General features: G+C 34.0%; 1 protein-coding gene across 4 annotated transcripts; it reads left to right on the forward strand.

Moving 5' to 3' along the window:
- Window positions 1-203: 203 nt before the first annotated feature.
- On the forward strand, window positions 204-4,903 carry LOC107629912 (uncharacterized). 4 transcript variants are annotated; one of them, XM_016332855.3, is made up of 11 exons: window positions 204-600; window positions 1,185-1,341; window positions 1,607-1,720; window positions 1,827-1,888; window positions 3,154-3,314; window positions 3,404-3,468; window positions 3,548-3,754; window positions 3,894-4,048; window positions 4,148-4,217; window positions 4,338-4,465; window positions 4,674-4,903. In XM_016332855.3, the coding sequence occupies exons 5-11, from the start codon at window positions 3,181-3,183 to the stop codon at window positions 4,683-4,685; spliced, it is 771 nt and encodes a 256-aa protein (XP_016188341.1). In that variant the 5' UTR covers window positions 204-600; window positions 1,185-1,341; window positions 1,607-1,720; window positions 1,827-1,888; window positions 3,154-3,180; the 3' UTR covers window positions 4,686-4,903. The 4 variants fall into 4 exon arrangements, with proteins under 4 accessions (XP_016188341.1, XP_020974007.1, XP_020974008.1 ...); XM_021118348.2 differs by having other exon boundaries at window positions 3,611-3,754; XM_021118349.2 differs by having other exon boundaries at window positions 3,674-3,754.
- The last annotated feature ends 13,167 nt before the right edge of the window (window positions 4,904-18,070 follow it).

The following is an 18,070-nucleotide window of genomic DNA, read 5'->3' on the forward strand; positions in this document are numbered from 1 at the left end:
TTACAGACGGAAAAGAAAATCCGTCAATAATTCCGTCGGAAAAATTAATTTTTTTCAGTAAAAAATGATTACAGACGAAAAATTCGTCTGTAATTAAATAGACAAAACGCTGCATTTTATTAAATTATTACAGACGGAAAATCCGTCTGTAATTTAAATTTTCCGTCGGAAATATTAAAAACCCTAATTTTATCCCACCCTCTGGATCCATTCACAGTCACACTCCACACAAATCAAATGAGTCTCTCCGTCACCAGTTTCTTCTTCTCTCCGTCGCACCAGCTTCTCCTGCCGCTGTCGCCGCCGCTCGCGTCACAGGATCTCTCTGTCATCCCTTGCGTCACACGGGCTCCCTCTGCCGCCGCTCTCGTCGCATCTGGAGCGAGTCGTGAAACTCATCTCAACTCGGTGGAAACTCGGTGGTTATTGTTGAATGGCGAAGCTTGAAGCGAAGCTCAGAATGATAGTTGACTCCGTTGGTAACTTTTTCTCCGGCAAAGACCAGCTTCTCCACTAACCGAATCAAATCGAATCAAACACTTTATATATAGGGTTGCATAGATCTTCAATCTTTTTATCTATTCGCACTCCACTAACCAGGTTAGCCCTAACTCCATCCCTTGTTTCTCTCGCTAATTTTTCATTCCAAATGCGTTATTGTGCAGTGTCTTGCTCTGGTCTCAAAATTTGATTTGAAATAGTGCCGATTAGTGGTTAATTGCTATCAATTTTGTATAGTTGAACATATCTCGAGAAAAACTGTCTAATTTGCTAAATATGAGAAGTTAAAAAGGGCCAAATATAATTGGAATGCTTAGAAAAAGTAGTTCTTATTTTTTTAAGACTCTTAGGGTTTTCTGAATTCAGCATCGTGAAATCATGATCGTTTGATTCTGCCATTACTTGTTCTTTTTTGTTCTAATTAATTATTTATGGTTGTGGTATTATTCATTTTCAATTGATTGAACCTCACTTTGGATGCTTTTGGTTTTGCTTTAACACTTGGAATATCATAAAACTGAAAAGTGATAAGAACATAGTGATAAGCACAGCCTTTGTGTTGCTGTGATAAAATGTCTGTTTGCTGTTCATAATTTTGTTCATATTTGTTCATAAACAATGATAATATTAAATGCTGTGTAGTTTATTAATTTTGTTCATAAAATTTTTGTTTGCTGATTCAGAGTTTGCTGAGAGTTATGGTGAAAGTGCTACAGGAGCCGTAGTTCACAAGACTCTGCGGTTAGTCCTTCAACATCAGGACAATATAGTACAACTCTTTCAAGATTGAAGCAAAAACTGAGTGGTTTTTGGTTGCATGTGGTTCAGCGATGGCCTGTGGTATATTTATCCTCAATAAGAGAGCTAGCTTCTAAACCTTCTAATAATTCAATTTTTAATTCTTGTATTTATTAGGATCTTTATTTTTTATTCAGCGATGGCCTGTGGTATATTTAATGCTAAGTATTTGGGTTGAGATTGGTTATGCCACTACTGTAAATTGGTCCAGATAATATCTTAATTTGCACTTAGACTGTTTAAATCGTTTTAGTGATTTTGAGTTTTTCCTAGTATGATAACATTAGCTTTTTCTTGTATGCTTCAGATAAATGAGATGGCCTCTTTGCAAAATGTTGAGTTGGAGGCAGCTAAGTTTCTGCACAAACTCATCCAAGATTCTAAATATGAGCCAGCTAAGTTGGCTACTAAACTCTGCGTGGTGTGTGGCATTTTCTTATGAATGGACTTTTTTAATTAGTCCTCGTCACTCCTTAGTTCTTGGTACGGGTTTAGTGTGCTTGTAACTAACTTGGTATCTGTTTCAGATACTACAACACATGAAATCAAGTGGGAAGGAACATTCAATGCCATATCAAGTGATATCAAGGTAGAGTACTTGCAATGTATAGTGCTCAAATAAATGCATACATAGATATCCACAGTCAGTTATTAAGCCCCTTTTTGCTTGAGGTTGATTTTGACAATCATGATGTTTTTGTGCCTTGTGGGAGTAAGAGTAAGCTGTGGCATAAGAATATATGGTTTCACATGTACTCCTCCACTTATGGTAATTAAGATATTAACTAGCACTAGCATGCCTGTGATGGTAATAAAGTAACAGGAAGATCATATTTATTTAATTATTTGTGGAAGTGGATGGAACTTGGAAAGATGATAAACATTTGTTGCGTTTTGGTGCCACTTTCTGAGCAGCATGGCGGGGCCTGTTTATGTGCTCCATCTTATTTGTCTTGTTCCTTTATCATCTCAGATTCCCTTGTTTTATTTGTCTTGTTCCTAATGACGTGATGGATGAAACTCCAACTTATCTGTAAATGCTCCTCTTCCCAGGTTCAAGTAATAGATTTGTAAATTGTGCTAGGTTCATCGTGTATATTATGAACCTCTGTTTTTGGGTTTGAGATCTGCAAACAATTTGAATTATTTATGCATAAAATAGCAATGCCAACTCCAGAAGTTAGTGGAAAACATTGAAGAAAGATTAACGAGTGTATGCCTATATATACTATGGGAATCCAAGAATCTAATAGAATACACTTTTTTCATTTTTATTTATTTTCATTTCTTTTATTTCACTTCTGTGATGATAACAGTTGAGCTTTCTATGTTTCTGGGATACATCTTTCCTAGTGTTTTTAATCTAATATACAGTTGATCAATACATGTATATTGCCTATTCAATTCCAACTATCACGCCAGATTTTTGGAATTGATGTTTCAACTGAGGAATCTCTATTATTACTGTTTATTTACTGGACATGGTGCCATTTTGTCGTTTTGAAACTTGGAGGAGGAAAAATAAAATAATAAATAAAAATTATAGTGGCTTTAATAATTGCAATAAAGATGAACAATTAAAATGTGTCCTTAGTTTCTCGTTATTGCCTGACATTAATTTTTTTTGTTCATAATGACTTTAAGCTTTTCTCTTTCCATTTTATTTTTAGTTTTACTAGTTACTATAATTTCTATAATCATCTAACTTAAGTTGACAGTATATGGGGATGTCCATTATTCTAAATTAAAACTTAAATTACTTGCTATTTATATAAGTCAAGTTTTTGTTTTTTTTTTTTTCTGAGGGTGTATGTGAGTCAAGTTGATTGCTTTACCAGATAATTTTATTGACAGACTGACAGGCATAGTAATAACTCAGAAATGACTATGCTTAGACAAGGAGTTCCTCCCAGAGATATGGCAAGATCCACGATTGGTGGATCATCTGGTGTGCCTTTCAAAGAACAACAGTTGAAACAGCTCCGAGCTCAGTGCCTTGTTTTTCTAGCATTTAGGTAAAAACGTAACTTTGCTACCACTATTTAAATATGAAAAGATCGAACTAAGTTTCATTATATTTTCATATATTGTTTTGAATGTGCAGAAATGGTTTAGCACCAAAGCAACTACATCTTGAAATTGCTCTTGGAACCGCTTTTTCTAGAGAAGGTGATTGGTGTTTATTTAATTGTTAAATAATAAATTATTCTCGTCATATATGATGGGAAGATATATGATGGAAATTTAGGAAAGGATCATACTGACCACAAAGGAAAGTCACAATCTTCTGTTGAATTGGGTACCTCGTCAGGGGCCATGATGCCTTTTGGAGGTCTGAACAATATGAGACAACCTGATAATAATAACTCTTCAGGGTCCCCTTCTGCTGGAAAATCTCTGGAAGCTACGTCATTCTCCAAGGGAACTGAGAGTGCAATAATGACTGGGGACAAAGGTATTCTTTCTGAAGAAAGGAAACATTTCCTAGCTGTCAAAAAAGTAGAGCTTGAAAAGCAAATTCAAAAAAGTATAGATAATTTTACTTAGGCAAGATAAATCCAACTAAGTTTTGTTTATTCATTATACTATTATAGTATGGAGACCATCACTCTTGGGGACAAACATCACTCTTGGGTTCAAAAGAATTGGTATCAAAACTAGTGTTCTGGAAGAAAAGGCCACAGCCTGTAACATGCTTTGCTGTTATGCTGATGAGTTGAAGGAAGGATTCTTTCCATGGATTGATCAGGTTAGACTGGGAACACTATAAAAGTTAATAACACCTTTACATATTGCACTTTGTTTATAGAAACATCTTTTTCTGAGTATTAAATTGCATTTGGGACAGGTTGCAGGAACTTTAGTTCCACTTCTTAAATTTTACTTCCATGAGGAGGTTAGAAAAGCAGCCGTTTCAGGTATAAGAATGATTGTTCCGTTGCATCTTTTTTTGTTAACAATTTTCCTCTACTCATTAAGTTGCTTTATGCCATTATCCCAGCTGTTTTTAATGGTTATGATTTCCTATATCATTTTAGCAATGCCGGAGCTATTACGTTCTGCAAAGTTGGCTATTGAGAAAGGGCAATCTCAAGGTCGGGATGCATCCTATTTGAAGTTTTTAAGTGACAGTATCATCCCAGTTTTGGTGGACGCTTTACATAAGGTATTTCGTATACAAGTTTATCTATTCTTAGATGCATCTATATGGAATTCATTAGGTTTTTACATCATGAGTAAGTTTTTATTATGATCTGAATTCTTAGGGGGTTGTTGATCAGTCTCGCAATATGGAACTTTTGTATGGTGCTCTCAAAAATTCACTTCTCTCTTACACACTCTCTAAATTTGCATACTTTTTTTTCACTATGCAGGAACTGAACTAGCTGAAAGAATGTGTTATGGGAATATCTATGAACTTGGTCACATTCTTGGTTAGAATTTTGTTGATGTATTAACACATTTTGTTGATGTATAGTTGTTATTTATTATTATAGTTGATGTATCAATACACTTTGTTTATTTTTTGAATTATATTGGCTTCCTTGTAAATTACTTTTTTCTTTCAGTTTAATAATACAATAAATTTGTTTATTTTTTGAAATATTATAAATATTCGAATACAAATTAGATAAAAAAATTTTATTTATTAAATTTATATTTATTTTGTATGAAAAAAGGTGTATTTTGCAATGAAAAAATCCAAAAAAAAATTACCTTGCTGATGGATTTACAGACGAATTTTTTGTCTATATTCAAAGTTTGAAAATTCCGTCTGTAATTACTGACAGAAAATCCGTCAGAAAATTCGTCTGTAATTACAGACGAAAAATCCGTCAGAAAGTTCGTCGCCTTCGAAAAAATGGATGCAAAATTTACAGAGGGAAAATCCGTCGGTAACTGGTAAAATTCTTCTGTAATTTTCCGACGGAAAAAAATCTGTCGGTAAATAATTTCCGACGGGGCTTTTACAGAGGGACAAAATCCGTCGGTAATTTCATCGGTAACCAAAAATTCGTCTGTAATAAAGACTAAATCCGTCTGTAAATCTGTCTGTATTGATCCATTTTCTAGTTGTGTTTCTGATCGAGCTGCTGAAGAGAAAAACATCAGAAATCGTATGTGCTTTCTAGAACTCCAAGTGGCCGAACTCAAGGGTAAGAGGAGTTATGTCACCGTCAACTTCTACCGGACAAAAGTGATGCCAATGTGTAGAGAAGGAGAATACGAACAGTTTTATCGAATTAAATTTTTTATTGGAATTACGGATCGCAAGAAATCGAACGCCGAAAGTTGGAGGTTCCATGGTTTCTCGTTCTTCTCACTCACAACATACTCTCTCTTTTCTTTCAAGTTCAATTCGGTGATGTATGAGGAAAAAGAAAAATGATTAGTGATGATGGTGATTAATAAAGATTTGTCGTTGTAAAACATTAGTAGGTGTCGTTGGTTATTATACATGTATATACATGCATACAAGCCACGTTTCAATCTCTTTTCTTTGATTCCCTTTAAAGGCTTCGGCCAATTGAATGATAATGTAACGGTTATATATATATATGGAACTAAGGTAATGAATATAATAAATGGTGGCATTGGTTATATATATGTATATATACATATAAGCTATATTTTCTTCCTTTTACTCCCAAATGGCTTCGGCCAATTTCTTCTTTTTTTTTTTCCTTTAATAATAATAATAATAATAATAATAATTCTTTTATATTTTTTAAAAATATCTCATTATAATAAAAATAATTCAAAAATTTTAATAGATTTTAAATTTAAAGTATCATAAAATTAAATTTAATTATATTTTGAAGAATATTCTTTTTAAATAAAATAATAAATCATGAATAATTCATTATTTTTTTTTAAATTCGGGGTGTTATATTTTCAACCCTAATGAACCTTGACTTATGATGCCAACAACAAATCATCAAAGTTCTGAGAACAGAACCGATCATCGAACCGTTCTAGTTACTGATTTATTAGTCTAATCGGTTCAACTGTAGTTCAACCAAAAAAATCGTTTTAAAATAAAATAATAATATAAATTATAAATAAACATCCTAAAATATCATTATAATTTAATATAAATCTTGAAAATATCTTCTAAATTTAAACAAATTCATGTGAATAGTAGTCACTTTATAATAATAAACTAAAGACATTGCATATCATTCTAGCAACAACATTCTGGTTCCAACAAGACACATTGAATCATATATGTGCAGTTCAACACAAAACTTATTTATTTATAGAAACTAAAAATACTATCAGCAGAGAGCAACAACATAATCAAACGATAGAAGAGACAAAGTCTTTTAGTAACATAATTTGTAACACTCTCCAGTAATACCCTGCAATCAACATATTTATCAGTAACTTATTCTTATTGAAAACAAAACAGTGTTTAGCATGAAGTTGTGTCAATTAGTTGTTTCTTACTTATGAAGGTACTATGAATTGGTACCGAATGATCCACCATATGCTGCCAAATTCTATGACTGTTGTGGGGCTGAGGACCCTGAGGCTTATGGCTGCACCACCAAATTTCATGTCTCTTATGATGATGATTGATATGTATATTTGCTAATCTCTCTTTCACATCCCATTACCCACTCCCACAATTCGGTGTATATGATATGATTTCCAAACTCATCCAAAATTATTCAACATTATTCAAAATTATTCAACAATTTTTCAACCCTCTTCAATTATTAATCAATTATATAACAATTAATCAAAATTATTCAACAGCAAGGTTTAGCAATTAGCACCTAACAACTTAATCATGATTTGAGCCTTCCAGCAAGATTTAGAACCAACAAATAAACAATGCTTCAACAATTAATCATGTTTTAAGCCTTCAACATCAAGGTTTAGAACCAACAATTAATCAATACTTCAACAATTATTATTACAAAGAACAAAGTTTATACCTAGGGTTAGAAGCTGGAAGACTGAAAAAATGTAGAGCTGGCGGGAACAGTGGCTGACAAGAGGCAAGACAGTGGCTGATGGGGTGGAAGGGTGGAACAGACCTGGCACCAGCGGGAAGACACTGCGCAACGGAAAGCGGCCTTGGCGGTAGTTCTGATTTTTGAGCTCACTGCATGCGAGACGAAAAGTGGCTGCGCAAAGCCGCGAATAAAGGTGGCTGACGTTAGCTCCACGGACTGTGCGACGGCGGCGGTGGCTGACGAAAGTTGTGCCGAAAGCTCCAAGTGCTGCACTGCTACTTCGCATTCTGCCTCTGCGTTCTGCTTCTGCATGCTGGAGAGGAGAGGCCAAGAGGGGTGTTACTGTGTGTTAGGCATTAGGATTCAAAAATCACAACCAAGCTTCAATGCACCATTTTTGGAAATTTTGATTTTTGACCCATTTTAAAAATGGCCGTTTCGGCGATCCAACGTCGGTTTTTAAATTTTACAGTTTTGGCTTTTGACCGAACCGTGTTTGGCAACAGTTCACGGTTCGACCAGTTTGACCAACCAGTTCGAACCGATTTTCAGAACCTTGCTAACCATTTCTCTCTTGCTCTTCAACCCACAAAGAACTCTAAGCTGACCATCTGTTTCAAGCAAACCATATTCAAGCAGGTCAATAAAGTTGGAGGACAAGATTTTTACCCACTCAAATGATGTGTTGGATGGTGGTGACCTTGGAAGAGAGGCTTCCAACGGCTTTAACAATGTAGTTTCCACTCCCTTTTGCTCCTCTTGTATAATTTCCACCTCATGACAAGCTTTTTCAAGCTCGATTCCTTGTTCAACTTCTTCTAATTCTCCAACCACTCCTTCCGATTCATTCATCTCAACTTTCTCCACTTGTTGCAAGTCATATTTCAACTCCTCTTCTTTTCCTTGAGGTTCCAAGCTATCTTCCACACCACATTCTTCATTTGAAGTTAGTTCTTCGGATTCATATGTGAATGTGTTTAGATTGTTACAAGAGTGTATTGAGGCTAGGCGAGATAGAGCATTGGCTAAAGCAGCCACGATATTTCCTTGCCTCTTTTGGATAGAAGATGGTTCATATAGGTAAGAGTGTTGAGGTAATGTGTACGAAGGTAATTGTTCAAGAGGTTCATGAGAGTATTGGTGTTGAAATGGTAGTGGTTCTATGTATCGTTCATATATGGCTCATATGATTATTCTTGAGGCACATATGGTTGGTGGTATGGTGGATATGGATTAGGATCATACGAAGGTATTTGCTGGTGGAATGGGACTTGAGAGTATTGTGGTTGAGGGTAATGTTGAGGATAAGGTTCATAAGCATATGGTAGTAGAGGTTCATTACCGTAGTGAAGCCCACCATATCCATTTTATTGATATGCACTATGGGGAGGATTGTGCTCATAGTGACACGGAGGATGTTGCTGCCATGAAGGTTGTCCATATGCATGCGGCTCTTCCTCCAATTGATTTTTTGTCCCATAATGCGAACCGGCATTGAAGTTACCATTTTTTACAATATAGTTACAACCAAACTCAAGGCCAAAAGAGTGAGAATTCATAGAAAAGAGAGAAAATAAAAACAAAAGATATCAAGAAACAAAAACAAGAAAACAACCAAAAAGCAAGCTATTCACAATATTCAAATATTCACAATAGTCAATAACATGACACACATTTGTAATTCCCCAGCAACGGCACCACAAATTTGATGAGGGCCAAACGTCGGTTCGAAATTTCTTGAAAGGATTGCGTTGCAAGTACAGTTCCAAACCAACAAATGACCCTAATCAAAATTTAGATTAAGATTGTCACAAATCAAAAGAAATAACTGGGAGTTTTAAATCCCGGGTCATCTCTCAAAGGAATTACAGTGAGGTGTATATATCATTGGCTATGAGGAAAAAGGAAATTATGATGGCAATTAATAAGAAATTAAATTGTAAGAAAATAAAGAATCAATAAAGGTAATTAACTAAGAAAATGAAAGGAGATTCAAATGCTAAAAAGGATCTTAGCAAGGGTTGAGAGTCAAGGTTTTCTATTCTAGTTATTAACCATAGACATGGCAATTATGAAGATTTAATCCCACTTAGTCTCCTAACATCGAAGATAAGTCAAATAGGCATAATTGATCTTAATCTATAAATCCTAGCTAACTCACTAATTAGCTTAGTAAAAAAACTAGCGTTAGTGAAAACAAAATCAACTAACAATCCTAAATCACCAATCAATATTGGGCATCAATGACTCAAGATCACCTAAGTCTTCAATCCTAATCCAAGAGTGTAAAATCTATTCTATAATTGAAAGAGACATTTCATCAAACACTTGGAAGGCATAAAAGGAAAATATTGTAATTTGCAACAATTAATAAAAACTATAACTAATTAGAGAAAGAAATCAATAACAACAATTCAAATAAGCAACAATAAATATGAAAAACATCAATTGCATTTAAAAAATTAGAAATTAAACAAGAGAGTTCATAAACCAAAATTAACAAAATAAAGGGACTAATAAGTAAAACTAGACAAATTAGATTGCTAGAACATAAAAATATAAAGAAAACTAAACTAAAACAATGATCAAGACCTAAAACTAAAAAGAAATTAAACTAAGAAACCCTAAATTCTAGAGAAAAATTGGAGCTTCTCTCTATAAAATTCTACCTTAAAACATACTAAAAACTTAAACTAAAACTATTGTAACACTATTTGCTTGATCCTCCCTTGGTCCATGCATCAAATGCTTTAGAAATGAGTTGGATTGGGCCCAAAATTGGCCTAAAATCGTGATCCACGTGTTCACTTAAGTGAATCACATGCAGCAAGTCGTGCGTACGCATATGTCATGCGTACGCGCAACCTGGACAACTTGCAAAAGATGCGTACGTGCAACTGGATAGATTTTCAAAACTCATTTTCTTCATGAATTCTCCACTTTTGCATGCTTTTTCTTCATTTCTTCAAGCCATTCTTGCTTTCAAAACCTTGAATCACTCAAACAAACATATCAAGGCATCGAATAGGAGAAAAGTGAATTAAAATTGGCAATTTTAAGTATAAAGAGCATGTTTTTCACAATTAAGCACAATTAGGAGATATTCACAAAAACATACAATTTCAAGAAATAAATGCAAGACAAGTTGATAAAATCCACTCTTTTCAAGTAAAAAATAATTGTAAAATATGAATTTATCAACTATCTATACAAGTAGAAAAATCTTTGCCAACCTTACCAATGGCAATTATTTTATCTTTATCACCATCTCCGAAAGTGACAAATCCTCCATCATACTTGTTGAGATTGATGAAGAAAGTAGTCTTTCCAGTTATATACCTTGAACATCCACTATCAAGATACCACATGTCTCTTTTCTTCTTGGATGTAAGACAAACTTGCATGTTCTTCAACTAATCTTAGATATCCAAATCCATTTGAATCCTCTTATGTGAAATCTTTTTGGTCGTCCAAGAGCATTATAATCATGAACAATTTTATACAATTTATTATCATCAAAAGACCTAAGAAAAATGAAGTATTATTGAGGAACATGACCATTTCTATTACATTTATAGATATGGTTCCTATTTGCTGAATTTTAAAGCATGCTAAAAATTTTAGACTTAACATTCTTCAAAGAGGAAGCTTTAGATTTTTTAAATATTTGTTTAAAAATAGAGTTGCTTTCCTATTTGAATCTAAGTCCAGATTTTTCAAAATTAGATCTTTGACAAGCAAGTAATTTTCTAAGATTTTATGAATCTTGAACAAATTTTGCTAGGTCTCCATTTAGTTTCTCAATTTTCTTATTCAGCCTTTTATTTTCGGTGATTAAATCAGTAGAGCCTGAGACCAAATGCTTGAGTTTGAATTTGTTTAATTCAACTCTTAAAGTATTATTTTCTTTTTTCAAAGATTTTTCATCACAAGCTTCGGTTGTCTTTACCTTTTCTAACAAAAAATTATTTTCAGCTCTCAATGCCTGATTATCTTTCTTGCACTTAACATATTTATCAAAAAATTTATTTGAGTTCACAGTGAAAACTTTGATAATAGAGTGCAGTTCATTAATGGATAAATTAGAGAGATCTACCTTATCCATGTCTGTATGATTAGCCATCAAGTACATTTGAACTTCATGATCAGAATCTTCTTCATCTTCAGAATCAGAATTATTTTTCAAATCTTTCCATGTTGCTATTATCACCTTTTTCTTGTCCTTTCTTGATTTTTCACCTTTCTTCAATTGAGGATAGTCAGACTTGAAGTGACCTGACTCTTTGCAGTAGTGACAAGTAAACTTGGATTGATCCTTTTTAAAATCTTCGGATGAAGTAGTTTCTTTGCCCTTACTTTTGAATCTCATTAATCTCCTTGTTTTTCTTGCAAAGAGCACCATCTCTTCATTTGAGATGTTGTCATCAAATCCGTCTTCTTTGGCTATCATTCTTGACTTCAATGTTATATATATTTTTTTTTTATCTAAATCTTGAGACATGTGAGTAGTTTTATAAGCCAGTAGCTTTTCTCTTAGCTCATCATAGGTAATTTTTATTAAATCATTCCTTTTAGAGATGGATGTACTTTTTACTTCTTATTTCTTAGTGAGACTCCTTAAAATCTTTCTTACTAAAGTTTCTTCAAAGTAGCTATTTGCCATGGCATCCAAGTTGTTAATGATTATTGAGAACCTCTTGAACATCTGATCAATGCTTTCATCCTCTTTCATGAGGAACATCTCGTACTCCTTCATCAGCATGTCAATTCTTGTCTCTTACTTATTTTGTTCCTTCATGGGTGAGTTTTAGCTTGTCCCAGATTTCTTTCATAGTTTTACACTTGAAATTTTTCTGTATTCTTCAAAACTGATAGCACAGTGCATTAGGTTGATTGCCTTGGCATTGAGTTTAACCTTCTTCTTCTCTTCCTCTGTCCACTCATTTTCTTCCTTTGGCACCACATCTCCATCAGTATTTTTCTTTGTTGGAATATTAGGTCTGTTGACAATAATTTTCTAGATGTTGTAGTCGATTGACTGGATGAAAATTCTCATTCTCTTTTTTTAGTATGAGTAGTTGCTGTCGTTGAAGTAGGGAGGTCTATTGTTAGACTGCCCTTCAGTAAGCGTGTATGCCATCATGTTAGCACCCATGTTGTTTGCCATGGATCTTTGCTCCAAACTATGAAGCTTAACTTCTTGAAACCAGGATTTTGATACCAATTGATGGTAATGCTAGAACTCGAGAAGGGGAAGTTGAATTCAGAAAAGGAGTTCTTTTAACAGTTTTTCGCGGAAGCAGATTATGCAGTTTTTTTTCTTTTTGTCTCAAAAGCCAGAACTAAATAGAGGAGGAAAGAAGAGAATAAGAAAAGCATGTATTTTGGTTTGATTTTCTTGTGCCATGAAACCTACGTCTAGTCTCCACCACAACCATGGTAAAATTTTCACTTTAATCAAACTGATTACATACACCAATACCAATAAATTACAACCTAAATTATCTAGTATCAAACACTAAGCTTCTAACCAAGTCTAGTGGTACACGAATCCCCACACTCCGTACAGCTGTACCAGCAAATGCACTGGGTTGTCCAAGTAATATCTGAGCGAGTCAGGGTCAATCCCATGAGGATTGTGGTTTGAAGCAAGCTATAGTTATCTTGCAGGTCTTAGTCAAGTGAATCAGAAGTTGTTGGATTGATAGAGTGAAAAAGGTCTAATATAGAAAGGGTATAAAATACTTTGTAAATTAAATGGAATTAGTAATAGAAATATGGTTAAGGATTGGTATTGCTTTATCTTTCTGAATTAACTCTAGTATTATTGTCTCTTTGCTTGTGAATGTCTTCTTCTATGGCAGGTTGTATGTGATCAATGCCATTGGACGTGGTCATCAATCTCCTCTGCTATAGATCAAACGCCATTGGCCGTGGTGATTCAATTTGACGGAGGGTGAAGCTCTAGCAGTTCATTCTCTTGGCGATCTTACTCAAAATGCCACAGACAAGGTCGAATCTTCCAGATCAGAGAATGATGCTCCTTTGGGTTCTAGCCTCTACCACAGAGACCCTAATCTCCCCGGAAATTGGCTGAACTGGTATCTCGAGAAGTCTCCAACGAAGTCGTGGATTAGCCGTCTGAGAGATGTATAAACATAGTTGGTGGTTCGCGCTTTTCAGTCACGTATTCACATGAACCCAAGTAGACGCGGGTGTTTGTCAGGCATGTTCATCTTAGTATGGTGAACAAAGCTGATTGTCACTGATCATCCTATTCACCATGTTGAAGAACGAGTATACATCTTAGAATTAGATCAAACACGGATCGAAGAGAAACAGTAATTCTTTTATTAATTCATAGGACTCAGTAGGGCTCCTCCTCTCAATCTTGGAGGTTTAAAAACTCATACTGAAAGGAAAAATATAATGTAAACAAAAATAGAGCTGTAAATTATGCGTCTCCCCTTGGAGAATTGTAAAATAAGTCTTAAATACTAAACAGATGAATAGTAAGGGTAAAACAGTCTATTTAGTGCTAAAATTCACTTCTGGGGCCCACTTGGTGAGTGTTTAGGCTGAGCTTTGATGAGATCCACGTGCTAGAAGACCTCTAGGGCGTTGAACACTGGCTAGGGGGTCCTCTCTTGGCGTTTGGACGCTAGTCTTTGCTCTTTGGGCGCTGGACGCTTGGAAGGGGCAGGAGGCTGGCGTTGGACGCCAGTTTTGAGCCTTCTAATCTGAAGCAAAGTATAAACTATTATATATTGTTGGAAAGCTCTGGAAGTCAGATTTCCATAGCCGTTGAGAACGCTCCATTTGGACTTCTGTAGCTCTAGAAAAGCTCTTCCGAATGCAAGGAGGTCAGATCCGAACAGCATCTGCAGTGCTTTCTCTATCTCTGAATCAGACTTTTGCTCCAACTCCTCAATTTCAGCCCAAAAATACCTGAAATTGCACAAAAATACACAAACTCACAGTAGAATCCAAAAATGTGAATTTAACACTAAAACCTATAAAAACTCAATAAAAACTCAACAAAACATACTAAAAACTATATAAAAATGATACCAAAAAGCATATAAAATATCCGCTCATCATCTAGCTACCACCAAGTGCTGTCTCAACTTGACAAAGGAGAACCCAACTGGTTCAACAGCCACCAAGTGCTATCTCAACTTGGTAAGAAAAATTAATCCTAGTTCATCAAAAACTAAATACACATAAATTTTATTTGGCTTTTTCAATGCATCTCTCTTGCCTCTTTTTTCTCATGACTTTTTTAATTTTTCAACTCACCATGACATGTCTTTTTATTACAAAAAGATGATCATTAGATAACTATTACACTGAAATTTCAATGAAGTACAAATTAAAGTTGAAGGAAAATATTTCAGTTCAAGTGTATAAGATGAGATTCAAGTGTCACTCTTTTTTTTTTTTATTTTCAGTTGTTGATGTAAGGTCATATTTATTAGGTGAGTATCTTCCTTTAAAATTGCTTCATTGCCTCTTCAATTTTCTTGTTCATTCTGCTCGTTTCTACTGTCTTTTTTGGCATGCAATATTTTTTCATTTTGCTCCACTATCTCTATTGTCTTTGGAGTTGCTCTTCCACCTTCGTTTTCTTTGAAGTTGCTCCACTACCTCGGCTGTTCTTGTATATTATATTTTCTCTACCAATCTTTGAATTTTGATCCTTTGATGTTCTTTATGTAGCGTTGTTGTCCTTGTGTCCTTGTTAGTGTCCTAATGCCCCAGCTGTCTATCATTTTCCCTAATAATGCCAAATGTTCCACTTCCTTTTTCTTCTTTATTTCACCCATAAATTTTTGGAACCTTCTCTCTTGGTTTTTAGATTCTGATTTATTGCTCATTAAATGTGTTGGGCTAAAGCCTTGAATTTGTGTATTGAAAGTTTACTGAAGCAATATAAATTTGAGTTGAGAGATGAAGTATTGGGTCTGTACCACTTCACAAATTCATTAGCACTAATTTGAGTTTTTAATTCAATAAATATTGTCATCATATTCATGTGTCCAAAATCAATTCTAACTCAACAGATTGTTATCTTGATCAAAATCTGCTCATACAGTAAAGAATGGTGTACTTTTTGATTTACTATATGAAACGATCAAGTAACAACTATATTAAAATTAAAACCCCTTATATTTTACGGTAAATATTCCAATATTGGATAAATGTTTTCACCGAAATTTTAGTCTTTTAACTTTTGTTCATGTATCATGCATATGTGCAAAAAATATACGAAAATTATGGCTTTAATTACTAGCAGATGGTCTACCATTGCAGCTGAAATTCCAGGAAGAAGAGATAATTAAATAAAAAACCATTGGCACGCCAAACTCAAGAAGAGAATCCAACATCATAATGTTGTTGACTCAGTCAAGGAATCTGAGGTCTCTGTGCCAATTACTACTACATCAAACAGCTACTAGTCAACTCATCAACAATCATGATTCTTCTTCCTCCTCCTCAACAATAATGAGCACAGAGCATAGTAATGACCTTGTTAATAATAATAATAATAATATTGTAGGCATGCAAGATTATTATCGGGTTGATGCATTGGACAGTAGCAAGACCTTCTGGTTGGAGCTGCTTGACATGTCCTACACACATCCCAATAAGTGAACCAGCGGAATCATGGCGGAGACTAAAGCAAAGTCATTTAAATCGTCTTTAAATAAAGACTTTGATTTTATATGGAATAAATTATCATCTATTAGATTTTTAACACAGTATAAATTAAAAAGTGTTGTCTATTAAATTTTTATTTTATTTTTATTTATTATTTTATTTTTTTTAAAAAAACAAAATTTGTTATACTTATTTTTTTTTTAAATTAGTTATACTTATCTTTCTCTAACAGAATTATTTAAAGATTCTAGTTACTTTAGCTCGTTTTAAAATTTAAAAATAGTTTAGTAATTAGTATAAATAGGTAGCATTGTTCTCCCATAAGATACAACAACAACATATAATAAAAATTCTTCATCTTCATTTTTTCTTATTCTTTTATAATTTTATTATTATCTTTATTAAAAGATGTTATGTTTTTTAAATTGATACTTTAATTTTGATACTAATTTTTTAATTTTTTTAAACTTTAATTTTTTCACAAAAAATTTATTAGAAAATACAACAACATACAATAAAAATTTTTCATCTTCTTTTTTTTTTATTCTTTCACAATTTTATTATGGTATCAGAGCGCGATAATAGAGTACGCGTATAGCGCGATAAATTTGGGTCATTGAACTCGGAAGGATAAGAAAAGAAAAGATGAAGGATAATATTAAATTCTTATTTTATTTTTATTTGTTATCTTAACTTTTTCTTCTTTTTCTTGTCGTTGATATTTTCATAATCAACATCATCATCCGATTCAATCACCACTATAGCATCTTCTTTAATATCGCTATTCTCTTCATAGTCATCAACATGAATAGGCTTTTTCAATTGTTTATCCAAGATAGAAGTGTTACAATCTTTGATCACTCTCTGTCATCTCTTGAATACTTCAAGTGGAAGAAGAGAGTAGAAGTGTTCAGCTCCATATTCAACCTTGCATTTTGAATTAGGAAAAGGCACAATAATGATATTGTCCCTGAGACATGAAGTAATGTATTCATTGGTGCGCAAATTGTGAACTCGCACAACTTAACCGGTAAGTGCACTAGGTCATCCAAGTAATACCTCAGGTGAGTGAGGATCGATCCCACAAGAATTGCCGGACTGAGCAACAATGATTATCTAATTGACTTAGTTAGGCAACCAAAAAAGGTTGATTGTTAGTTGAATTTGCATAAAACAATAACAGAAGAGTAAAGAAAGCAATAACAGGTTTGGTGTAAAAACAGTGAGAGAAAATAGTTAAGGTTTCGGAGATGTTTACTGCTCCGGATTAAAAGTCCTTACCAACTATTTTAACAATGCATGATTCATTTCATGGCAAATTGTAAATGACTAAACCCTAATCTCTTAGTGATTTAGCTTCCTCTAACCTTCATTAACCGCCACTCTCGTGGTCACTTAATTCCAATTAGAGGGTTAAGTTCAAACCTAATTTATAGCCACAAAACTCTAATTACCCAAAGTTAATAGGATTATATGTCACATATCCCAATTAGTTTATGTAATTAGCAATTTAGGAGGAATTTGTTTTCAAGTTATTGCTCAAGCGAGATAACTCTCTCGAGAATCACAAGAACTCATGTAGAATAAGGGTCATACTCTCGTTCCACCCATATTCATAAGATTAAGAACGAAAACAATCCTTGAAACTGAATCAGTAGATTAATTAAAATAGAAAAATAATAGTCTTAATCCATAGAAATAAACAAAGTTCCTAACCTTAACCAAGGAGGTTTAGTGGCTCATGACTTACAGAGAAAAATTAGGTTCCGAAAAGTGAAACGTACGAAAGAGAGAAGGTCCTCCAAAGGGTGAATCTTTTCCCTATTATATCTAACCTAATTTTATTTGAAACTAAAATAAAATAATAAAGTCTAAAACTAAAAGATATTATCTGTAAATAAAAATTACAAAAAGATAAGATGACTACTGTTCCGAGGGTTACCTGAAACTGGAGGTTGATCTCGGTTGAGATCCTCTGTACAGATCGGTACCGACGTGTCCGGCTGATAGGAGACGACCAAAGCTGTCGTGTCCGACTCGTTGGATTGGTTGGACTGCTGATCCTTTGTCACCGGAGGGTGGGGGGTACCTGCAAGAGACTCTGATGCTTAAGTTAGCATGGGCATTAAACAGGTGTTATATAG

This window comes from Arachis ipaensis, chromosome B3, assembly GCF_059453495.1.
Source record: "Arachis ipaensis isolate K30076 ecotype BB chromosome B3, ASM5945349v1, whole genome shotgun sequence".
Taxonomy (NCBI): domain Eukaryota; kingdom Viridiplantae; phylum Streptophyta; class Magnoliopsida; order Fabales; family Fabaceae; genus Arachis; species Arachis ipaensis.